Consider the following 26,510-nt stretch of genomic DNA (forward strand, 5'->3'; position numbering starts at 1 on the left):
TATACAGAAAAAGAAACACTCAACTGAAAATGCTCTTTGAAATCACACTGCCAATATAAAAAAAAAAAAAAAAAATATTCCATTTTCGCCAACACTGATAACCTTCAATTTTGATAAAAAAGAAACGCTGAGCCTGCATCTCTTTCACAAAACTTAAAAGAAAGGTACAGACAGTTTACGATGAAACAAAACATTAACTTTGGCCCAAAATTTTTAATGAAATTGCCTCTCAAAAGGTTAAACTTTCTAGTCTGAATCGTTATCATTGCTTGAGGAGTGATCTAGTTCGGAACCTAAATCTTCTTCCGAGTCTTTTGAAGAATAATCCTGGAGTGAAGATTTATCCTTTAAGCTTGATGCAGAGCGACATCTTGATGATGATGGGGAGCATCTGCTAATGTTGATGGCTGTGGAGTAGAAGTTCGATGAAGTTTTTCATCTAATGTCAAATGATGAGCGACATATACAAGTTTGGCAGCCCTATCTGTTGATAGACAGTTGCGATCAGAGGAATGGATATGAAGAAGTCTGACTGAATGACCATTCAACAGAGGCACTGGTAGGGGCAAATTTAATGTTCTAGTAGCCACTTTTGAAAGTTGTGTGTGGTTGCACATACCATTCCACCATGGGGTAGGGCTACACTGGTCCACACTTTGCCAGATGAGGGGTTTACTAAATAATTTTTCCTTTGCCCTAAACTCAGCTATTTCTCCCAAAACCTTTTACTCATCTATACTTGGCATCCTTAAAGCTACTTCATATGCCAATTCAATCGCATCAACTGCCTCTTCATCACTTATGTGACGTCCTCTATAACGGGGTCCAATAAGTTAGCAGCCAGGTGAACTTTCTGGGTACAAGCCACTCTCGTCTCTTGGGGACAACTTCTTTAGGGAGAGATTCCTCACTTTGGAGGACTAGAGAGTCTGGCAACTGCTCATCAAAGGAACTTTGCAAATCATGAAAACCTCTATGACAATTGAAAGATACTGATCATTGCCTTCAGTCATAGTTATTGCAGTTGCTACTGGTTTTAGTAACTGAAGATATCCTGCAATCTTGTCCCAGAAAGCTTCTGAGAGTAGAGTATCCTTTGCACTCTTTTCTAACCCTTTCTTCGCCTCCTCATCAATTGCCAACTTCTGTAGTGTATGCTTGTTTTCTTGAATTGACTGCATGCAGTGAATGATTGACCCCCATCTAGTTTTCACAGGGAGCTTCAGAGAAGTTTTGGCCTCATTCCCTTCACTTTGCAATTTCCTAAATATGGCCAAGAGTTTTTGACTATTCTTAATGTGCTTTACAAGATTAGTACATTCCTTTTGTATCGACTCAATATAGCATATCTGTGAACATTAGATGAAGTGTATGGGCAAGACAGCCATATGTTTGTATGTGAAAAATTCTCTCATATTACTACCCAGGCTTTCTTCATGTTTGCTGCGTTATCAGTACAAACTCCCCACACCTTCATTGGGCCCACTTCCCTCACAACTGATTTAATGGTCTGGCTAAAATATTCCCCAGTGTGACTTTCAGCACCTGTTGAAATGCTTTTCCAAAATATTGGAGTAGGAGCTGTTACCATTATGTTGATGATCCCTCATTTCTGTAATAAGAATTTTAGGAGTTGTATATTTACTCAAAAGAATCCAAAATAGTAAACATATAGAATATTCAATCAATATGAAAACCTAAATTTACCCTTATTTGGTTCGCATATTACCAGGTTCATTAACAGATTTTCAAGGATTTTCTGTTCCTTTCATTCAATAAATCGAGAATTTGCGTTGTGTTTATGTATACAATTTAATTTACCATATCCTGTGATCGTATAAAATCATTGTTTGACCATATGATATGAATAGATTATTTATATTTATTACTAACCTTAAAATATTTATTGTAAAGTTTCTATCCGCAACCCAAAGAATAATCCTATTCGTTTTACAAATGCCTGCCAGTAACAATATCTATCGTGCATGCATGCCCTTCAATATTATCACCTCAACAAAACACTTATAAAAATCGTAAACTTAGCTGTGATAGCACATGATGGTAAGAACTCATTCTCGAAGCAAAACAGTTAATTCCTTAATTTTTACGAGTTCTCAAAATAACAATGACCTCGCTGTTAAACAACTGAGCCGGTACTGTCCGATTCTGACTCAAGTCACTCAAATCAGTCAGAGATGACTGACTTCCAAAGAATGACATAAATAACTGAGCATGACATATACACGACAATCCTTAACAATTCGTTAACGATTGCTTAGAGTCAAACAACCATTGAGTGTATTTTACTCTTCAAAAACACTCGACACAAAGAAATATATTATTACAAACAATTCAATACAACTTATATAATTTTCATACGCATCTTGCACTAAATGCATAATGTTCATAATATTTCCTTTACAAAATAAAAGATAAATGACTTTTTACTGGTCTTTATAAATGCACTATTTGATTCCATCTTGAGTCACGATAAGTTGTATTACTTGAATCTTGGTAATTTAATAAATATATCTATAGAGAATAGATGCCAGTACCTATCAGCGTATCCCAGTTTTGAGAAGAACCCTAAAAGAGTTCAGAGGTCTGGTTAAACAAATCATTTATAACTAACTAACCTATCAGCGTAGCTGAAAATAACCAATTATCAACCATACTCTATACAGCAATGTTCTCTCAGGCTTTAACATTTCATATGGGGTTATTAGTAAATGGCCTGGCTGCCCCCATATAATTGCACCTAACACAGTGCTATTTAGGATTATTATCTAAGGTCTTTGCAGCATCCCTTTGATGAGCTGCAACAATAATTGTTCTGCCACTATTACCTCAGTCTGTCTGCTTTCTTCAATATTGCTATTCACTCTCTCTGACTTATTCTTCACTCCAAAGCAGTGAATGGCCTTTGCTGCCCCAGTGTTTGGATTAAAACCTAAATTCTTTAATCCATTTTCAATCCCCTGGCCCTGGCCACATCCAACCCAATGTGTCTGATAGACTCCTACTCTGAGTTCAGAGACTGGTATAGAGCATTGCTTATTTGCTATATGCTTAATAATTGGTTTTTACAGCTAAGCTGGTGGGTGCTGGATTGCTGGTACTTGGTCTACTGTATTATATGTCAGATCTGAATGAAACTGAGAAACTTACTGCCAATATTCATTAACAGTTTTGAATGTAAATAAGGATAAACATTAATTACCTAATGTTTGTCCAACCATCTAAAAGTACTGCTACACTCTGGGATGATGCCACTGCTTCTTTGGCATTGGAGAGACAATCTTGATAGATATTATCTAGCAGTGTGTTTGACAACTGATCCCTACTTGGTATTTTAAACGATGTCTGCAAAATAGTAAAAAGTTTTACCAGTGCCTTATTTTCACTAGTCTCAATGGAGAACATAAATGAAAATATGGCTTTTTGCCAGTGGGCAGTGATTCTTTAATGTAAAAACAGAGAAAAATTACTATACATGAATCAGTTTTTCCACACTAATATTTCCAATGTTCTATATGAACAGATGAGCATATTCAATAAACACTGCAAATTTTGACCAACAATGAAGAAGTGAAAGGATGACTAATTTATGGTACTTTTTAAACTCAATCTCATATGAAAAGGTGAATTTTTATAATATCATAATATCTATTTTCACACAGATTTTTCTTTCAATTGCTAAATTGCCTTGTTACCAAGGAACAAGCTTAGAGTATCTTCGTTTTAGGTCAGAATAACATTAGCAAAAATGAATTTGCTATGGACGGACAGTATCTTATTCCCTAGCCAAACAAGAAGATCTAGTACATGTAATAATTAAAAAAATTTCAGTAATACCCAGATGCATAATAAATTACAGGAATAATTGTATGTGTATATTATGGATAATAAAGCACAGTTAGACATTGTGTGTGGCTTAGGAAGCAACAGAATGTGAAAAATGCAGAAAATTGAAAAAATCCAAATTTGACTTTTTCAGGCTGTTTTTCTTCAAAAAAAACTGGGTTTTTTCCAAAAAGAAAAACTTGCTCGATTTTTTTTTCGTTCCACAGCCCTAGACATAACATATTCCAGTTGATATGTATTACAGATTTTAATGAGACACACTTATCTTAAAATTCTGTGACGATCTTAAAAGATCCATTGTGACCAACACTTTCTCGCCTACCTTTTCTTTTGACATTGCATCCTTCCCGTTACCATAAGAGTTCATTTTGTTGCCATTGATTTTTCTTTCACTCCATTCCACTCATCCACCTGTTAAGTGTTTGCCTCATTTTCCTCAGGATCCTCGTTCTTGGCCGGGAATGAGGGGCCTGGGGACATAATAATTGTCTAAGAGAGCCCAGTTCGCTAATAAGGGCTCCTGATGCTAATGCAATCAGGAAGATCACCTTCTGTAGCTTGTGAGTTTGTGGTTGTATTGGGTCTGCTGAACTGAGGGGTAGATAAAGTCCAAGCACCTTGTTCAGGGACCAAGTAATTGGGAGTCTTTTGGGAGCTGGTCTTTGTAGAGCAAAAGACTGCAGAAGGAAGTGACAACTTCTGTGCTGGAGTCAATCCCAAATCCATAAAGCAAGGGTTCTGTTAATGCATGTCTTGTATGCCATGATTGTTGTAACTGCAAGGCATTTGTCTTCAAATAGATATATCATAAAAAAAAAAGTGTTTCTAAAGAAAGTTCAACTGGGCTCTCAGTATGGTTATAATCTAACCATATCTTCCAAACGGACTGGTATTGTCGGATAGATGACGTCCGTAATTTTTGCACTAGGTACCTAGCAATGTTTGGTGAGTAGTTTTCATGGTAGATAATTTAAAAATCCATAAGTGAAAGTCTCAGCTCAGAAAGGACAATGCGCAAACGATTTTCCTCCTACTCTCTGGGATAGAAACTAGTGAAATTGATCTTTTGTCCATTGTTGAAGTGATAGGAACCAATGCCTGTTTGGTCAATCTTGACCTGCTGTATCAAGTAAGCTGTTCCTTTGAAGGTTAGAAGTTTGCTCAAAACCTTCGAAATTTGGGACAATGGAGGAAAAGAATATCATCCTCCAATTGTTCCAGTCTTTGTAGGAAGGCATCTCTTCTTGTTGCTTGATTGTCAGGTTCAGAGACATAAACTGGAGTTTGTGGTTCTTGTATGTGTGCAAACAGGTCCACTTCCAGTTGTGGAAGCATGTTGGCTATTGTTTGAAAAGAGTGGTTGTCCAACATCCACTCTGTTGAGGCTGTCATTTTCCTTGATTGAGAGTCTTGTTACAATGAGAGACCCTGTGAGGTGAATTGCAGACAGATGCCACTTCTTTACTTGTGCCATCCGAAGGATAGCTAGCATTATCATGTTGAGAGGAGGTGAACATGATCCCAGCATCTCTTGATGCAGGACATTGAAGTCTTGTTGTCCTTTTGGAGGTTTGAGTTTTTTAGAGACAAAAAGACAGCCATCAGTTCCAGGAAATTGATATGACACTTCCTCAGAGTAGCTGACCACCTCCCTGCCACCTGACGATCCTCCCAATGTCCTCCCCAACCATTCAACAAGGCATCTGTGTGTATTGTCACTATTACAGATGGAGGAGTCAGGGTGATCTGTTTTGCCAGAGATTCCTTCTGGGTCCAAGGCTGAAGGATGTCCCAACTCTTTATTCTTTTGATGAGGTCTTCTTTTTGAGATCTGTTTTTTTGTCCTGCATGCGATAGCCAAAATTTGTTCACAGTTTTTCAATTGCAATCTTAGTATTGGATCTATTACTGATGCAAACTGCAGCAACCCATCATGTGTTCTAATTGCCATCTGGAAACTCTGGGCTGTGCAAGGAACCTTTTGAGGTTTGTCCTTAATCTGTTTTGTGTTTTGATGGGGAGAGACAACAGGTCCTGAAGAGTATCCCAACACAGTTCTAGCCACTGAAAGTGTCTGTTGGGCATGAGGCAGGATTTTTTCCCATTTATTATAAAACCTTTTGACTGTAGTCTGTTGACCATTTCTCTTAGGTTTTTCATGCATTCTTTTTTGGGAACGGATCAACCAGTTGTCCAGGTAGGCTTTTTGTATGACCTTTTGTTTGAGCTTTGGGCAACCGTTAGTCATTTTGTGAAATATTCTTTAGGAAATGTTTAACCTACTTGTTCAATGTTGAATCTGAGGGCCACTCTTTTGTTCGGAGAAACTTAGGAAGGGTGGAAGGGAACACAGATAGAGATGTGCCTGGTACCTTTTCAGACCTATAGAAACTGTCCAAGTCCCTTTTGGAATAATTCAATTTTAGTAGGGCCTTTTGGCAAACAATGTGCTTGTTCAATACTGATTGGTTTGATCACTCTTTTTCGGAGAATCCTTTTTGAGGACACTGAAGAGGAGGGTGGGACCACGTTTTCCATGGGGCCCCATTCAGGGTTGCACATATAAATAATGCTGTTCCCCCCCTCCCCCACAGGGAAAACTTCCATTGTCTGTGGCGTCGTTGAAGCCAACCCCCAACCATACAATTCCTATTGATATCTTCCACTTCCTCTGCCTTCACCTTTGATAGACATTCCAGGTGTTGCTTTTCCTTTTTCCCCTTGTAAGATGGTTTTTGGACCTTGCGAAAAAGGATGTCTTTGCTGTTTTCCCTTTGTAGGGAATTGTCCCTTCTCAACGCCACCTACCTGTGTTTTAAGGAAAACTTTTGGGGGTGACTGAAGGTTTATATGATTTTTGATCAGAGGGAGCCTTTTTTGGGGTTGGGTAAAGGGAAATTTTGGGTTATTTGTTTCCTGAATTCCTCTTTCCCCAGAAGGGTGTACAGTACACTGTACAATTCTGTTGGCAGGCATGCTTGACTTGTTACAACAGAATCCTCAAACAGGTCCCTGACAGAGAGGAGTTAGACTGTAATAAAGCAGTTACATTAACGCAGTGACATTGGAGAATGAGTTGATGTAGCCCTCCAATGCTTCCATTCGCACTCTTATGCACCATTCTAGGAAGTCACAGAGTGCTTCCCACCAGGTTCTCATAAGACTTTTGGCTTCAACAGCAAAAATGATCCAGGAGTCTTCTGGAAGCCTTTTGGTGGCAACTTCCAGCAAGGTGGTAGAGGTTATAATACCATGGAGTTGGAGCCTAGCATAACATTCTGACAAGGATGTCCCCTCTAAGAGTCTTCTCATTGGGGTCCCAAACTGCTGTGTAGCTATATCTAAAAGGAGCTTTTTCCCTTAAAAAGGGAGTTGAAGCATTGCCCATTCCTTGGTGGAATTTCCCGAAACTGGGATGACCATGGCAGATGGTTTTAATTCTGCCAATGTCTCTTGTTTTTAGTCACTACAAATTCTAAAAATCTGTCTTCACATGATTAATATTTTTGAAAGTGACGGGGCAAAAGGCTGGGGCTACTTGGTGAGCAACTTGGGTCTTATTCAAAATGGAAGTAGAGATCCATTTTTGTTGACCTGGTAAAGGTTGATTTGCCCATTCCTTGGTGGAATTTCCTGAAACCAGGATGACCGTGGCAGATGGTTTTAATTCTGCCATTGTCTCTTGTTTTGAGTCACTAGAGCAACTTGGGTCTTATTCAAAATGGAAGTAGAGATCCATTTTTCACTGACCTGGTAAAGGGTGATTTCTATAGCTTTTAATGCTATAGGGACAGGTAAGAAAACTGTTTCTGTTAGTGGTTTCTCCATGTCTGGTGAAGATGGTACCAGGTGCCATTCTGTATTAGGGAATGCTGCCGTTTGTAAATTCTACATGTACAACTTCAATCATGGTTTTTCTCTCATGGATTACATATCATACTTGCCATTGGGAGAGAAAATGCACATTGAGGCATCTCGCCAAGGATTATCAGTATCATCAGGGGTGAGTATTGGAGCTCCTATTATGTTTTGATCTGAAGTTCTGTATTCCGAACTGACCATTTTGTTGTTTCCCGTTGGAATTCTAATATTAGACCTTGTTTGGGCAGTGTTTGAATCCACACTCACTTTTTGGTTACAGGATGTAGTACTTTTACACTTTGGGGTGTACATGACCGACTTACTTTCCTATTTGGAATCATGCTTCATGTCCCTTATATATTGCCATTCTGTGGTAAGGGCATCTAAATGAGCTTCAGCAACTGAACTGTAACTGCCTGTTAATCAAGGGGCAGAAGTCCTGGGTAAGTTACTATAACCCTCCGAAAATGTAGTCATTTTAGTCGGAGTCAGGTGGATCCTAGTATCCCTTTTGGGGGAAAGATCCTATTCAGCAACGATAGCTGCATGGGGAATAGAATTCCTTCTGGAAGGTTTCTCCCATGGCAAGCTAAAATTTGTGTCCCTTAGCCTTCTGGGTTCAGCAGGGCCATTTCAGTAGCAATGTCCACTTCACATTCTTTAGTAAGTATGTCAACCACATGCAAAAACTCCTCTACTTCCTCCGCGGGATTAACCTGGGAGTTACTGGAGACTGATGTTGCTGGGTTTTGACCCAAACATAGATGTTGTTCTGAGAAAGGGTTAAATATCTGCTGCTGGAGTTCTGCTGGAAAGATATAATCTCCCCCTCCCTCACCCCTACTGAACCCTAGGACCCATAGAGACAGCTTAAAAGGAGCTGTTTCGTCCTTAAACCTTGCTGCCAGGAGCATACTACAAATCCCGCCCATATCTGGCGACCAAGCAAATTTTCCTTGTTTTTTACAAAGACTATGCTCATGGCACCCACTGACAAAAAAGTGAACTGAGCAATTTGCTACGGAACACTTGAGCTGAAGATCCTGCCTAATGGTGGCCCTGTAGTGATATAAAACAAGTTATTAGAAGCTAGTTAGTATTACTGTAATTGTTTTTAAATGAGGGACACTTCTGTAGTTCCTCATATATTTCCACATTACAGGTTAACTTGATTACAAGTGTGTAGTTGTTATACATTTAATTAAATATCTATGTTAACTTAAGCCCTCTAAGGTTTAGGTTAATTTTCATACTTGTATATGGCTATATTACTTTTACACTGTTAGTCCTTTTGCAATGACTACTGAAATTTTTAATTCTAATTGTCCTGCCATTCAGACTAACTGCTATGAACTACAGGCTAATCCAGATTATTATAGATCACTCCTAAATGTACAGTATAGGCCATATAAAAACAGAAGCTTACTAATATGTAACCTTATAGTTAGTCTACTATTTTTTGTCTAACCCAGGTTGTTGTTTATATCTAATCCTAGGCTATTTGGTCTACTATATAAAACAGTAACTCACTAATGTGTAACCTTATAGCCAAGCTATAACTTCCTTTAATCTAGGCTACTGCCTATTCCAGATTATTTAATTCACACTTAAGGGTATGGATTACATAAAACACAATTACCTTAGTATGTAGCCTTTAGGCTAGGTTACCATCTCATCCAGCACAGATTACTATTTCATCTAGTCCTAGGTTACATGGTCTAGGCTAACGACTTAGTCCAAAAATAGGATGTTTCGTAAAAAGTTATCACTTAACATACGGTACTGCCTAGTCCTGGATTATTTAGATCATACTTAAGTGCACAGACTTATATAAAAGGAAAAAATTATACTAGTATGTAGCCATTGTTAGGCTATCGATTTATTTTGCCCAGATATTGTTATTATCTGATCCTAGGGTCCTTGGTCTAAGCTAGGCCACTTAAGGATACGTAACCCTAGGTCATAGGCTACAGACAACATCCACTGTTAATCTAGGCTAAATTATTCTCACCTACTACCTAGATTATTAGTTAGTTAGTTATAAATAATTTGTTTAACCAGACCTCTGAACTCTTTTAGGGTTCTTCTCGGGCTGGGAGCTACCTAGATTATTGTAGACATCATATAATCTCAAAGGATTTTCTACATTAATGATAAGGTGTGGAACATTTCTTTAAGTTAAAACATTTAATTAGAATTTAAAAAAATTTTCGCTTTGCAAAACTAGCAATCAACAAGCCGGGTTCCAGCTTTCACACACAAATTATCAATTTCAAAAGTTGAAAACTAAAACTTTTAACTGGAACTTAATATTAAGCACTTATCTTGCTATTCTTGATGTTTCTATGATCCTCGATAATGAAATCTGAGAAAAAAGTTGAATTTATTCAGGCGCTGGTAAAAATGTAAACCGTTCACTACGGACCAACAGAGTAATGGCTTCTTAGTCTTTAACGGCCCGGTTGTAAACAAGAGGGCTGACACACATGCGCAATAGTCACTTCTCTTTCTTGCAGGTTCCCTGACATTGGAAAAACAGGGTTCAGCTTTGCTGAAGATAAGGGAAAGTGCCCTCTTATCTTTGAGTTCACTATATACTCCATCATGTTTTATAATGTTAATCATTAGAAAACAATACCTGGCCAAAAAGACCAACTAGAAGAGAATTCTTTGATACTAGTTTGGTCACCATGGAGCAAAACTCTGTCTGAAGACCACGGAAGGTAACTATATTTTGTTCCGCTGAGGATTGCCGTTTAAACAAGTGATTACGCTGAGTGTTTATAAAAAAATACATTAATGGTCATAAAGAATACTAGTTAAGGCTGTGGTAAACACAGACATGCTACCTACTTACCAAACTGTGTCATTTGCGAGAGAAAAAGGAGTTAAATTTTTTTTCAGTGTATTTACACAGTACAGTAATCAGGTTGCTTTTAGCAGGAAAAGGGGATCAGGAATCAATTGTGAATGTGAAAGATCTCTGTTAAAATACAAGAGACCATCTGTTGATGGTCCAAATCATAATTACTAAGGTATTAGGATACAGAAACCTACCACTACAAACAACTCTATCTAAAAGAGATAAATCTTTGGCAGAAGCAGACGTTCACAGTGGAGAACAGTATTCTAAGAAAGGAAGCACAATGACCTAAAACAGAATGCACTGATTTTATCACTATTATAAATATACGAGGCCTTTTATAAAATTTCTAACTTTCTTGTGGCATTTGCAGAAACTTTCATTACATGTTTCTTAAAAGTAAGATGTGAGTCAAAAGTTACACCTACAATAGTTAAAGCTTCAGACTCATTCAGCAGAGTCTCATCCACCTCATGGGGAGGATGGGGTGGAAAATCTGCACAAGATCTGCTAATCAACAGTATTTTCATTTTAATGGAGTTCAGCCTCATACCCCATTGACTACACCATTCATTAATCTGCTCCATGTCACGAATGAGGGTAAGGGCAGCTTCCTTTCCTGTAAGTTGAGTCTTTACTACACCTACAAGTGTTGCATCATTGTCATACTGAACAATCTTGTTTTCCAGGCCAACAACATATCTCTTGTATACATTAAAAATAACAGTGGACCAAGAACATTACCCTGTGGAACTCCAGCAACAACAGGTCTTTGTTTGCTAAAGATCCCATCAACAGCAACTAAATGATAGGGAGTGAATACTGATCATTGGTCTGAAGAGGAATACAGTTAACCTATGCTGACTAAAATTTTGTAAATAAAATTAGTAGCAAATAAACTGAAGTTAAGGAGTGGTTGTATGATTTACTGCCCATGATTGCTATAGTAAAACCAATGCGCTTGCTCCATCCATCTTTAATTAATGGTTGCTCCATCCATCTTTAATTAATGGTTCCTAAGAAAAAAACATGACAGGGTGGCAAACAAGTGTATCTTGGGGCTCCCCACAGACTGATGATTGCAGAGGCTTTCTATGCTGGGGTGTAGGAACCATACTGTCCCTATCACCTGACTCTGGCGACTGAGCTTGTCTGCCACTACATTCCACTGGCCCAAAATTTACCTGGCGGACAGCTCTTCTGAGTGAACCACCACCCACCCATGCACATGCATCATTTTACCCTCTGCTTGCGTGTGAGATCTGACTTCTTGAAATTTATCACCACACAAAGGTTAAGATAAAGTTTGAGGAGACGATCTCTGTTCCATAGCAACTGTGGCAACAAGCTCACCAGGGCTAGCCAATCATCAAGATACCTCAAACCATACATATGGGCCCAAAGCTGAAACCAGCTTGAACACTTGTGTGAACACTTGGCAGGGCAGATGAAAGCCCGAACTGAAAGACTGTCCTTTCAAGGGTAAGGCAGAGGTGCTTTCAAGAAGACCAATGGATAGGTTTTTTAAAATCTGCATCCTTCAGGTCTACCAAAAGCATGAAGTTGCCCTCTCTGATGGAATATAACACTGAACAAACATTTTCCAACTTGAACAGGGTCTAGTGAACAAACTGGTTCAATGTTGCCTTATCCAATAAGAACAGAAGGCTGTTACAGCCCAGAGACTGACTGATTATAATTGTACTGCACCCTTCCGCAGCATTGCATTCACCAACTCCAAATGGTGAGACTGTTCACCGACCTGGGAATGTATGTCTGTAACTGGGCCAGATCGAAAGTGAGGGGTGGCAGATACTACAAGGGTGTAAATATTCTTCCCAGAGGACATCCATAACCCAGGACTCCGCTCCATGTTGCTGTCACATTGCCCCATAGCTTAACAGACAGCCCCACACCATCAGCACCAAGCAGAGAGGAACACTGTCCCTAGCGTCCCCCTCCCTTCTTCTTGCCCTTAACTCCCTTCTGAGAATGGACAGGGGGCTGAAAGGGATGCTACTGCACACCTATCGCTATGGGGCAGAAGAAGGCTGGGTTCCTCTACGTGGGGCAGAGGAAGTCTGGGACATTTTATGACTCGACAAGGAAGGGCCAGCATGACCTGATAGTCAGGGCTGCAGTGCCACACAAAGACCAAGAGGTCTCAGACACTGCCTGGTGAACCAACTTCTCAACCCTAAGCCAGCCCCAATGCTACCTCTACTTAAGTCTTGAAGGATGAGAGAGGATCCCAGCACAAGGTTGTTCCTGAGAGCCAAAGCCGACTCTGGTCTTAGAAAATGAGAGAGCTAAGACGAAACTGTGAGAGAGACAAAAAACTGCAAAAGAGCCAAGACAAAACTGCCTCTCGCCTCTTCAAAACCAGGTCTGACCACAGCTGAATGTCTGGTGGGCAACAGAGGTAAGAGCCTTATCTCCTAATGCAACAGTCTCCTGAAAGAGGCATCCTCTTTTCGAGTAAAACTACCTGTTGAGGATAAGATCCTGGCTACAGTAAATGACCAGAGATCAAGCCAAGAGATTGTCTGGAGCATTGACATTGCAGAGGACTCTAGCTCTGCCGCCTCTGTCTGCGAGAGAGAAACTCTCTCCATGCAGACAACTGAGCACTAACCTGGGACAGAGATAAGTCAAGTCTGGGTCAACCTGCTTAGTCAGCAATGGACTCTCCAAAGGCAGATAATAATTGCTCTGGTGAGCCAGAGATGGAGGAAGCAACTTGTTCGACTGACTGGAGTGAAGGGAATATTCTTGTCTAGAGACAAGAAAATTCACCTGGTGCAAAACCATGCTGGCAAACCTACACCACAGCAGGCTGATCGGGACCGGATTCCTTCTGCAGACCCCAATAGGACTCCAGTTCCTGGTCTTCCCAAGTTCCTCCCTCTGCAGGTGAGGGACACTCACCAGGACCCCCTGGCGATCTCTCGACCACTTGGGCACATGACCTGCCTGGCCTGAGGACTGATCCAGAAACATGAGCCTCCATTGTGGAGCTGGTATGGGATCAAGAATGGTCCTGGTCCCAGACTCCAGGCCTGCCTGGCTCCTGGTAAACCCCTAAAGAGGTGGAGAGGACAGGTGAGAGGTCATGGGCACCCTTGCCCTGCCTGGCAAAAATTGAAACCGTACCAGGTGAGCAAGGCCATGGGCAACCACCAACCCATGGTGATGATGCTCATTGGGTTGGGGAGAGCAGTCCCAATCACAAGAATGGGGGCAGAGGCTGGGTTGTGGTTGCACTCTTGCATGGTACTCGTGGTACCATTAGCGAGAGCCCCATTAGTCTTCAATGCAACAGAGAACTGACCACTGGAAGCTTGACAAGACTTCCTTTAGGGAGACATAGCAGCCTTCTTCCATGTACTATCTTTGGAAGGAGAGGAGGCAACAGCACTCGATGATGACAACTTCCTTCCTCTCTTCTTTGACTTCTTCTTCCCCAGCACAGCCATGGTCAGCACTGAAGAGAGCAAATGGAGGGGGACTGCCCCCTAGGTCGAAGAAGACAACTCCTCAGGGCACATCACCAACAAGCCATGGGGAGACACCGAATACATGGGAGTGGTCCAGGAACCAGTGGAGATCGTGACCGTCGAAATAATAATGGTCATAGTAGAAGAAGTAACATATATAGCTTAAGTCCCTGACGTCACGGCAGAATTTCAAAAAACTCGCGGCAATCGCCGATCAGTAGTCGGGTGAACCACCTGTGCGCCCTCTACCCAGGTACCTGGAACCATTCCAACTATTCCTCAGATCTTCCATGCCCCTAGTCTCTAGAGGGGAGGAGGGTGGAATTTAATTATGTATAACTACCAGGTAAGTATGTTCAAAAATTTATTTTATTATGAAAATATCATTTTTAAACATCTAACTTACCTGGTAGTTATATATATAGCTGATTGACACCTTTGGTGGAGGGTCAGAGACAGCTAACATCGTTGGAATTATAATTAAAGTTGCAAAACAACTCTAGGTTCCTACCTGATAAGGAAGCTGACTTCAATGTTTTCCTGCCTCATTATGTCTGCATTCCTTAAGAGATAGCGATCCACCCAGGGGCTGAAAATCTCTAGGGCTGTCAACCGGTGTATAACCTCTATGTGACTAGACTTCTCTCAATACCCTTGTTCCAGGCGCTACCAAGGAACAGAACGACCACCTGACTAAAAACCCAAATAAACACACAATATCTAAAAACTCTTATCCCAATGATTGCGGAAGACTCGTCAGCATAGCAAACAACCATAAATTCTCAGTCCAAGGTAAGAAAAAGGTTATTGGTTTATGGGATTGTAGGGTATTCCCTCTCCACTACTGAATTAGATGCTATAAGCGGACCCAGTCTTCATAGCAGTCTTGATATAATATTTTGGACTTGTTTTAGATAGTGAGGAGGCAAATACTGACTGCTTCTCAGAAGATTAGTGTCCAAGATATAGGGACCTGTATTCTGTTAAATGCTACAAGGTTGCTACTGCCCCTGACCTCGTATCTTCACTTTCAAGTCTTGTGGTCCATCTAACTCATTCCATATGTGCTTCTTTTATCAACTGTCTGATAAAACAAGACAGGCATTCTTCATTTATCTGCACAGAGGGCTTTTGACTGAGCACTAACAAAGCCCTTCTGAATTTCCTCTTAAGTCCTTTGTCCTATCAGGTGTGCCTTAGAGCTCTTACGAGACATAGTACTCTCTCTCTCTCTCCTCTTTCCTGTGATGACCATTGAATTCGGAGTCTCAAGCGACAGGTAGGGTTGTGATGGGCGTTCATTTTTGCAAGGAATCCCTAGTTGCAGTGAGCTGGATGCACTTGCCTTGTGTCTGAAGCCTATATTCTTGCACAGAAGGCACATGTATCTCACTAACTCTTTTCAGCTGTATTCAAATTGATGAAAAAAGAGTTTTCATCAGTCCTTTGAGATGCTCTGTGAGGTTGAACCTAATCCCCATGAGGAACCTCAGGACCACATCTAGGTTCCATGCTGGTGAGTTACTCTATACTCTCTCCTTGGAAGTTCAAAGTCTGACAGTCACAAGTCCTTATTGTTTGCAGGTCAAGTTTCTATGTCACTGCTGCCAGCATGCTCCTATACCCCTTAATGGTAGGGTAGAAAAAATTAAGCTTCCTCTTAAGGTGCAGGAAGTCCACTATTTGGGTTACAAGTACTGGAAGAGAGGACACATGGTTGATCTTGCACCATCCTCTAAATACCTCCCACTTGGATTGGTATCATTCTTGGTGGATGACCTCCCCAACGCTCTTGCGATAGCGCCAGCTGCCTCCTTCGAAAAAACCTCTAGCTCTTGTGAGTCTTTCGATAGTCTGAAGCACTACTTGTAGCGCTGGGGTTTTGGTGATATCTTTCCAAATGAGGTTTGTTTGAGTAGATCCTACTCTCTGAGGTAGGCTCCTCGGGATGTCCACCATCCATTCCAGTACCTCTGTGAACCAATCTCTCTTGTCGGCCAGTAAGGGGCCACAAGGGTCTAGTCCCTCGTTGACACAAATTTTTTTGCAGTACCCTGTGTATTATCTTGAAAGGAAATGCACAAACGTCCGTGGACCAGTCCATCCAGGAAGCAACGGCGATCTATGTATGTCGCCTGCCGAGGATTTAAATGCGGTAGAGCAGTAAGTTTCCAGCCTCTTCGTTTGCGTGCTGTGGCGAAGATCTATGCCGCGGGCGTCCCAAAGTCGCCACACATGCTTCTGAACATCTGATGTAGCGTCCATTCTGTTGAGGACACAGTTTTTCACTTGCTCAGAATGTCCGTCCTCACATTTTCTCCCTTGGACGGGTTACTCGTGTGTTCTTCTCCTTTGCCCAGAGAAAATTTCTCTTGCTGTCTCATTATGAGACCTGGAGTAGTGCCCCCTTGTTTGCTGATGTAGGCTAGCATTATGCATTTGTCGGCGTTGACCTGCACCTCTCTGTTCTCCACTAGGTGTTGAACTCCCGGAGCCAGAAGGATTGCAGTTAGTTCCTTCTGGTTGATGTGCCACTTCTCCTGTTCTCTGTCCAGGAGGCCAGGACTCTTCCTTCCCTGTTGCTCCCCATCCTGAGTCCGGCCGTGGTGACAACCTGGAGTCTGGGTTCTCTGATGTAGAGAAAGGCCTTCCCTGTAGACTTGACAGAGTCGTTCCACCACTCTAAGCACGTCATATTGGTTCCGAAATGGGGATGCACTTGGTCTCAGTTCTATTTCCTTGTGTCCAGTTCTGATTTAGATGAAACTGTAGCAGTAGATTCAGCCTTCCCAAGGAGACAAACCTCCTGTGAGAAAGGGTCCCAGCAGACTCATCCATTCCCTACTTGAGCATGTCTGTCTCTTTAAATCCTGAAGTTTTCTAAGGCTTGTTCCGTCCTTGCCTACAGACAGAAAAGCCCGAAAAATCTGACTCTGAATCTTCATCCCAAAGATTTTCAGAACCTCTTGGGATAGGATCGGCTGAGATTTCTCTCTGTTGCCCAGCAGAGACTAATTCCTCCGATAACTGTATCGTGGTCTGAAGATCGGAAGGAGCTGAGGAGCCAGTCGTCTAAGTACAAGGAGAGATTCCTGATGCCTCTGCGTGTGAAGAAAACCTGCTACATTGGTCATCAGCGAATCTGTGGAGATTGCTTAGTCCGAAACGAGGCCGAGGAAACTGGAAAACCTTCCCTTGTGGACGAGCCTTAGATATTTTCTTGAACTCGGTGTAGGGGATGTGAGGAAATCTTCATCCTGGAAGTCAGTGAAACCATCCCGATGGGTGCTGTCTGACTGCTACTAGAACCGATTTTTGTAGTTTCCGATGTGAACTTTGTTTTCTACTACACTTTGATGGAAGGTGCACTCGTCTAGCACCGGTTTCCAACCTGAGCTTTGGGACAGGAATAACCAATTGTGAATCTGGGATTCAGATCTTGAACCCTCTCTATGGCCTCCTTTTTGCAGCATCTTGTAGACATTGTTGTTGTAAGAGCCTCTGCCTTGTAGTTTCTATAGTTGTATTTGTGGCTGAAAGATTCTATTGGTCTTGCTGCTGCTAGAGGGTCTTCTCAGGAAGGTTCTTTACCCCTCTTTGAGTAACTGAATGGACCATAGGTCGCTCCTCTTTTCTCCACACTTGCTTGCCAGAAGTTTGTTCAGTCTGGCTCCTACTGCTGTCTGAAGATTGCTTCACTTCCAGATTCTGGCTCAACTTCCTTGCCTGAGCCTCTTGTTGTTCTTTTACCAGCGGTCTCGTATTTCCTCTGCTGTTGGATTTTCCACGAAGGGCTGAGTCACGAGGCTTCTCCTTTATGTTTTCTGTGACGAAGCTCGCTGGAGCACTTTTTCTACAAGCTGTCTTCATTATTAGATCTTGTGTGGCCTTTTATTGCTAAGGCCGGTAATGTCTTTTAACTATTTCCTGCGGGAACAGATGAAGGATGTGGAGCAAAAGAAGTTCCGACTTCTGAATGGGCGTGACCCCATTAGACAGAAAAGAACAAAGATGGGCTCTTTTCTTCAAGATGCCTGCTGAAAAAAGAGCCGCTAGTTCGTTGGCACCCATCTCTAATTGCCTTATCCTGTACAGGACATGGTGAATAAACTCCTCTGTATGCAGTGTTCTTCAAGACTGTGGCACTCTCCACAATGCCCCAGGGTCAGTCCAAGTTAAAGACCTCAAGGCCCTGAAGATGCCTTTGAGGAGGTGATCCATCTCCGATGGAGACCAAAAACACTTTGCCTCCCATGGCTATGCGGCGTGATCTCGAGACTAGAAGTCCCCTCTGGGATGAGGCAGGAACTCCCAGGCCAAGAGCTTCTCGGTCTCGTACCAAATGTTCGATCTGGACCGCTAGTCTGGCGGAGGAAGAACACGGTTCGGCCTGATTCTTCTTAGTGGCCATCCAATCCTGCATGGTCTTCAATGCTCGTTTGGAAGAAGCGAGACATAATCATGCCATAAAACACTGCCTTCTTTGAAGTCTTCCTTGAAGAAGTAAATTGAGAAGGAGGAGATCGAGGGGCAGCTGACACAAATTTCTCCGGAAAAAGTTCCGTAAACACAGACATCAGTCTCTTTAAGTCCGACAAGGGGTGTATCTCTTCATGTTTCTCTTCGTCGGTAACTTCGTCCAAAAGAATGTCTGGAGAAGGAGGGAGATTGTCGATCCACCTCATCCGACTGTTTGGCGTTGCAGTGGCGGCGTCTGCGCTTACCAGGTGCCGTGTCTGAGCTGTCAGGCGTTCAGCTATGTCGTCCTGGAGTCAGCCTCTCGGCGGCTTGGCGTCCTGAGCGTTCGTACCTTGATGTCCCTACTGTTAGACGCTTGTGGTGTTCGTTTCCTGGACGGCGCTTAACGCCAGTGCATCCCGTCAGAGTTACTTCTGCGTCTGACATCTGGGCTCGGCTTGACGTTTTGGGCCTCCGCGTCTTGGTTCGCATCTTGACACCTGGCGTCCTATTCAATGCCATGGCGCTTGTCGTCTTGGCGTCCCGATTCCTTGACGCCTGCCGTCGCGTGAGGTGTTTCACTCCCTGAACGCTTGGCGCCCAGTGCATCCCGCGTCTAGGTTTCGTATTACTCGCGTTAAGCGTCTTGAACATCGGGGCGTCTCAGCTTTGGCTGGGCGTCTGCTATCCTTCTTCTCTCTGCCTGGTTGCCACCTTGCAGCAGAAGACAAAGTCTGCTGCATATTTTTGCAGTAAAGCTAACTGCGGGGCTTCCTGCCCGCTGGGGACAGGCACAGGGGAAGGCCTCAACTCACGTGAAATACTTCCTCCTCATAGGTCTGAATGGAAAGTGGGCAGAGGTTCGCGGCGAGCGGTGCCAATCGAGAGGAGGAGGAGGGGAGCATGCGGGAAGGGCAGCAATGCGTCCACCACTCTTGCTGCCTGAAGATCCTCTGAGAACAGGACATCTATGTTTGCTCTTAGCAGGAGAGCTACCTAGGGGCTGAAGGGGCGCTCGGGCTGCTCAGTGGCTAACCTGGAGCCTGTGAGGGCTCTCATTATGGCCACGTTCCTCAATGGGTAACTGCTCTTGAGAGGTCTGGGTCTGGCGTGCTGGCCCGTCCGGGACTGAAGTGATCCGAATGAAGAAGTACAACATTACCTCGCCTTTCCTATGGCGAGTGGCGTCTGGGGCGTCAACAGGAGCGCTAGAGGGCGACAGCTCGGGAGCTAAAACCTCTCGCCTTCTCCCTTAGCCTGTCGACCACTTCTCCCGGGGTTGAGGGCCTGGAAGGAATCTGGGGGCTAAAATGCGACAGTCGATTAAGCACCTCACTGCACTTGCACTAACAGCGGCACTAACACTTGAACTTTTAGATCTCTCGACTATTGACCACAAATTGTCTATTGTCATCTGAGAGGATTTTTACTTGCTGTTGGGGCCTGAATGTACCATCATATCCTTAAGTGTTGAGTCTTTACCTGTTGTTTCAGTAGGGTTCAGAGACTACCACTATGGGAGAAGGATCAATAGGTAGTTAGCAAAGGGCTCTTCTGAGCCGGTCCCTTTCAAGCTTTCTCCACATACCGACTATAATCCAATCCATTCCCCGTTCATAGAGCCAAACATTCATCACATCTGAGTCAACTCACAACTTTTACCCCTACACTTCACATGCTGGTGAGGATCAAGAGGCTTGGCAGGTCTTACATCCCCTCACACATTCTCACACACTCACGATGAAGGGAAGTCAGACATGTTGTAAGAAAATCCAAAAGCAAATCCAAAAACGAGCTTAAGCCAAAGCCAAAGTGTACTTCACCAAAATAAGTTGCGGAAAACACGGGCTACGAGCGAAATTCCAACGATGTTACCAGCACGGCGGCAGGGAAGATCTGAGGAATAGTTGGAATGGTTCCAGGTACCTGGGTAGAGGGCGCACAGGTAGTTCACCTGACTACCGATCAGCGATTGCCGCGAGTTTTTTGAAATTCTGCCGTGACGTCAGGGACTTAAGCTATATACATATATAACTACCAGGTAAGTTAGATGTTTAAAATCAAGTTTTCATGAATATTTCCCCTATGTCACTCGGAAATGACTCAGATGTCCACCATTACTTTGTGTAGCATCAAATTTAACTTGGCAGTCAAAGCGTAAGCTGAACCAGCTAAATTGACAAAAACAGGTACATGATCATCCTCACTCTAATTATTTTGCCAGGCAAGCCAGTTTACCAGCCAGGAGTCCTATCCCCCTAGAGAGCCCACACCTCAATTCTAAGGGGTGCTTCCCACAAATATTACTGAACAACTGGCTTTTCCAAAACAGTTCCTGGTATTAGTTTTGAACATCCAATTCAATTTCATCCACAATATTTTTTCATATTTTCAAGACAAAAATGAACAAAAGTGGATAAATTTACACAATTTACACCAGAAAAACTCTTGCAAATATAAGGGACTTTTAGAATATAACCAAGAAACAAATTCCATGGACTCTAGAACTCCATCATTTTAACAATTTGTCCATCTTTTAAGGATCATCATCACAGACACAGATATCAATGGCTCAACTTACTGCTGAGAAACAGTAACAGTAGCTAGAGCTCAAATCCCATGTTCAGAATCTGGAGTAGCCCTCTTCCTGAACTGATGCATTTGATTTTTAAATGGCTTCTCCATACCTCAAGCCAATGGTAGTACTCTATGATAGTGGAAGGGGTGACAAAGAGTGGAAATGTAGTGTGACTAGAATGTACTTAAGAAAAAAAGAAGTGCTTTATCTCATTCATTTTGCTGGGGTACACTACAATAAGACTTGTGTAAACCATTGATTTGTATTACACAGCATGTGAACACACTCAGTCTATAATAGTTAAGGTTTACTTTCAACTGGGATAATAGTATACATTATACACATACGGTAGAAAGATGAAGAAAACTTCCCAAAAATCATACATAACATAAAGTGCTTACCTGCATTTGAGATTATTGCATACATTGCATGTAATGAGTACAAAATGTCCTCCAGACGCAGCCCATTCCATAACATATTAATAAGTCCTCCTATACTTTTCATATGGCCTACAACCTCTGTTTTCGTTGGAGTTGGAAAGGAAGCCACACAATTCATAAGTGTGACAGTAAAAGTCAATCTTGTGTGCGGCTGTGGAAGAACGGCTGGACATGCAGCATACAAGTCAGCCAATACAGCAACAAAGGCAGAGTTACCTCCAAAGTCCCTTAACTTTGTCTGCAAAACTCCATCTAATATGGGTCCTAATGTGCATATAGTGTCTGCATCTTTTATTAAATGACACAATGTTTCTTTTAACCAACCAATAACCATTACATTATTTGTCTGTCCACTTAATATATAACTGACTTTTTCAGGGGTCAAGTATTCTTTAAGATAATTTTTGTGTTGTCCTGCCCAGGTATTAAATGCAAAGACAGCAAGCTGAGCTGCTCCTTCATTGTCTTCTGTAGTGATGATACTAATGCAGGTATCAAACACAGCAACAACATCTGACTGCTCGAGGGTACCACCATTTTTCAATGATGGGGAATGGACCAGTTTTACAAGTAAGCTTTTCTTCTTATTTTCTGTGTAGTTTGGCATGTGTATGATGGTATACACAATACGATCAATTTTCTCAATCATGTCTGAAATGGAAAAAGATAATTATTACTGTGCTAGAACAGCGTATGCCTGACCTCCCAAATCACAAAATTCTCCAGTTCCATGAAAGATTCATTACATACAACCATTAACATACACTGACATTTGCAATTTAGACAAATTACTGCAATTGAAATTTTTTTACTAACACAAAAATACCCAAAACTGTGGCTGCCATGCTGAAGCTTCCATTATGCTCTTATATTTTAATAAAAACATTGTTGATTTCTATAAAACTTGCTTCCTTTCAGCTCTCATAATGCCCTAAGTGACGATTTCTATAAAGCTTGCTAAATAAATTTCATACATTTTAGATCAATAAACTAATATATATATAGATCTGCTTACCATTTACAGGCAAACAAGTGTACCTTGGCCACTACATATTCTACATTTTACATTTCATGCCTTTCCTCTGATAATCTTCCTACTTAACTCTGTTCAACCTCTTTCTTTTTGTCTTGCTCCAATTTCCACATATTATTCAAGAACATATCTCTCAGGCTAGTCTCATCAGTTAAGGAATGGCTCTGCAATGTAGCTAAACTACTATTAAGAGACAAACACTATCTAAATATAGATGCATTATTACAAAATGAAAGGTCAAGAATTAAAAGGGAAAGAGAGGTTACAGTTATTTATTAATCTTTCTTCTAAGTATTTCAATATAAGAATACTAGAAAACCTATTGCTGACTCCTAGTGTGAAAAATATAAATTTCATGAAAAATAAAAGAAAAATAACATGCAAGTCATATCTACCCAAGGGAAAAATGAAAATAAAATACAAAAGTCTTTTAAAGTACTGTAATTTGTATTTTTCCTAACATACAAACCTAAAGTTCTTTACATTAGGGGTTTACCTTGCAACGCGAGCTGGAATGCCCATGTAACTTTCAGACAAGGTCATTAACTACCAATGGTAGGAAGGAAGCCCCACCCACTCTTCAGTCTGCAATACACTTTGCCTTTTGGCCCATGTAATAGAATCAGGGGTGGCTGAGGTGGGACATAAATGTAAAGAACTTCAGGCTTGTATGTCCGGAAAAATAAAAATTACTTAAAAAATTTCTCATCTGTTACTGCACAAATACAAACCTTTGTTCTTTACATAGGAAACATAACCATTGGTGGGGGGAGTCTGGGCATATTTCTGAACCGACTGATTGGTTCTACCCATCCAGGAATACAGACGCTCCTCTACTTACAAATGAGTTTTATTCCGAACGGCTGTTCATAAGTTCATTTTGTTCACAAGTTCAACTTGGTGTACGCAAAGTCAATATGTATAGTACTATTTATGTTTTTTTATACTTAAACCCAGTACTAGTACTGTTACTATATTTTACAGAGCATTTTATTAATACAAATGATATATCAAATTTAATAACAAACAAATAATGATAATAATACAGTATAGTATATGTACAGTTTTCTTACCTTTGAAACTGGTGTCGTAGGCTTGTTGTGATGGATGATGAGAGGGGGAAGGTGGTGTGGAATTAATATTTTCTTCGGCAAGGATTTCTTCAGGAAGGATTTCTTTGGCAAGGATTTCTTCACCACTTTCCTCTTAATTAGGGGAGGAAGCAGTCATTGGAGGTGGGGAGGCTCTTGAGGTTGAAGGCACTGGTTTAAAGAATTTGTCTATGAAAGCTTGCACTGTTTTTCTTTTCTTTTCATCATATATGATACGATAACACTGGAAAGCATCACTGACTGCTGTTGCCACTTTTTAGAATTTCTCAACACTGGGGCCCTGATTCTCAAAAACAGTCAACATTTTTTCTAGAAGAGAAAATCCCTTGGCCATCAATTTTGTTTCAAACTTCTTTAAGGGAAAAGTTCTTCTTCCTCTTCATGCTCTTCTGTTTTTCTGCATTTCTTCCAGTTCCATTAAATCCTCATTCGTCAGCTCCTCTGAATGACTCTCAAACAGCTCTTGAAAGTCCTCTTCCCCTACGTCAAGCTGTAACTTTTCACTTATGTCAACGAGACTGTTGGGGATTCCCTTTTTCTCCTCTTCTTGATTAAACCCTCTGAAGTCATTTACAAACTGTGTGGATAGGGCCTTCCATACTCCATTCATGTTGATGGCACTTACTTCAAGCCATGCAGCATCAATTTTCTTTACACAATTGTAAATGTTGTAACCCTTCCAGAAGTCACGTACGGTCACATCTGCATCATTTATCTCCTTTAATGCTTGCCTATATGTACGGGAGAGTGTACTATTTTTTTAAATTTGCTATTATGCTGAATGAGTGAAGTTGCATTTGGTGGTAAATAAACAACTTAAACATTTGGATGGAAATCACCTAAGTGCAGTGGGTGACCAGGGGCATTATCCAAAATTCAGAGAATCTTGAAAGGACTGTTATTCTCTCTGCAGTATAGCTTGAGTTCAGGGATAAAGTGATGAAAAAACCAGTCCTCAAATATAGCAAGAGTCACCTGGGCTTTCTTATTGGGTAGAGAACTTTATGTGGATTTCCTGCACGACAGACGAGGAGAGGTTTTAGCTTCATGTGTCCCAAACAATTGCCAACCAGCAGTAACGTTAGCCTATCCTTCGATACCTTAAATCCTGGCATCGTCTTCTCTTCACAGTTGATATATGTTTTTTCTGGTATTTTTTTTTTCCAAAAGGGCCTGTCTCATCTATATTAAAAATTTGTTGAGGGGTATAATCTTCCTTATAAATTCTTGTATTTCCTTGAGTATCTTGGGAAATTTTTCAGCTGATGCTTTGTCAGCGCTTGCTGACTCACCGCTTATGGACACGTGATACAAGTCAGCTCGTTTTTTGAAGCGATGAAAACATCCATGACTTGCAGCAAATGTTTCATCTTTAGCAATTTCACCAGCCTTAGCCTTCAAGTCATCGAAAAGGCTTTAAGCTTTTTCTTGAATGAGCATGAGGCTAAGTAGTACACATCTTTGTCTCTGGTGTTCCATCCAGATACCCAAAAGTTTTTTCATTTTTTCTACTACCCTTCCCCTTCTCTTACTTATAATGATGGACTGCATTGGCACAGAACTTTTCACGTGTTCCATAATTTTGTCTTTGTTCTTCAAAATTGTGCCAATAGTCGAGCAATTCATATTATAATGACACGCTATGTCAACCATTTTTTCACCACTTTCTAGCTTCTTTATTATTGTCACTTTAGTTTCCACTGAGATGGCTTGTCGCTTTTTAACACTACAGATGTACCACTTTCATCCCTGGCCTTGCACTTACCATTAGCAATGATAGATAACGGATGTGGTAAATATTTAACAATAAAATCAGACGAATGAATCGCTGCACAGGAGATGAAGTGTCAGCACTAGTGTAAGTACAAAGAAGGCCAGCATAACAAAATTTGCGCTTGCAAGTCACAGCCCGGAGCACTCCGAACAAAAACTGAATTTACAAGCAAAGATGTTCCTATCTCTGAAAGTTCGTAAGTAGAGGAATGTCCTGGTCTGGAAGAGCTGAGTAAGGAATCCCAAATCTTTAGCTTATTGGACATATGAGATGTTGCAACTGCTAGACTTCTGGGCTTAAAGTAATGTGTTTGCGTCATTACTTTTGAAGACTTTTGGGTAAAAGTGTCATATAAAATAAAACTTGCTAATAAAACCAACAGGTTTGTTTCATTGTCTATCCCTCTCTCCCCTTGTCTAGAGGGGGGGGGGCATACATCCAATCCATCTATGAAAAGATGAAGGACAGGGTTCCCCTGTCATGTAGTCACCTGCAAAACTTGTCTGTCCAGCACTGTCACGTGCTGGATGGACAAGTTTTGCAAGTGACCACAGGATAGGGGCACCCAGTATATCTTTTTGTAGATAGACTGGATGCATGTCCTCTCTCTCTCTCTCTCTAGACAAGGGGAAAGAGGAAAAGAGAAAAGGGAGGAGACCAATCATACACGTTGTCCCTCACTTTCCAAACACCTCTGACAAGATGCTACCTTTCCCCTCAGGTTAGCTGGATGGGCTACACAACTTGTTGGGCAGCCAACACAAGACCCAAGGAAAAACATGTCCAAGAACTTGTGGGCAATGTCCTGAAGATAAAACAAGTTAACGTAGTCTGGTGCGACAATATACCTACTCATATTACCTGTTGAACCGGCAGGCTCTTCCAGAATGCAAAGGCCAGGGTGATGTCCCAAACTTCGTGAGCTCTCGCTCGGACTGAACTCAGACCTACCTTGTCTGGAGAAGACTAAGCTCGTTTCAAGTCTCAGAGCCCGAAAGATATTATGTTTTTAGACACCTTTTTCTTGGCC

General features: G+C 41.5%; 1 protein-coding gene across 2 annotated transcripts in view; it reads right to left on the reverse strand.

Annotated features, from left to right (window-relative positions):
• Positions 1 to 26,510, reverse strand: part of LOC136848553 (ubiquitin carboxyl-terminal hydrolase 38-like) — a 247,682-nt gene that overhangs the window by 195,953 nt on the left and 25,219 nt on the right. For both annotated transcript variants that reach the window (XM_067120838.1, XM_067120847.1), the window contains exon 2: positions 21,523 to 22,212. In XM_067120838.1, coding sequence (XP_066976939.1) covers positions 21,523 to 22,210 — 688 coding nt within the window. In that variant the 5' untranslated portion in view covers positions 22,211 to 22,212. The remainder of the gene's footprint in view (positions 1 to 21,522; positions 22,213 to 26,510) is intronic.

The sequence above is a fragment of the Macrobrachium rosenbergii genome, chromosome 2 (genome assembly GCF_040412425.1).
Source record: "Macrobrachium rosenbergii isolate ZJJX-2024 chromosome 2, ASM4041242v1, whole genome shotgun sequence".
Lineage (NCBI taxonomy): Eukaryota > Metazoa > Arthropoda > Malacostraca > Decapoda > Palaemonidae > Macrobrachium > Macrobrachium rosenbergii.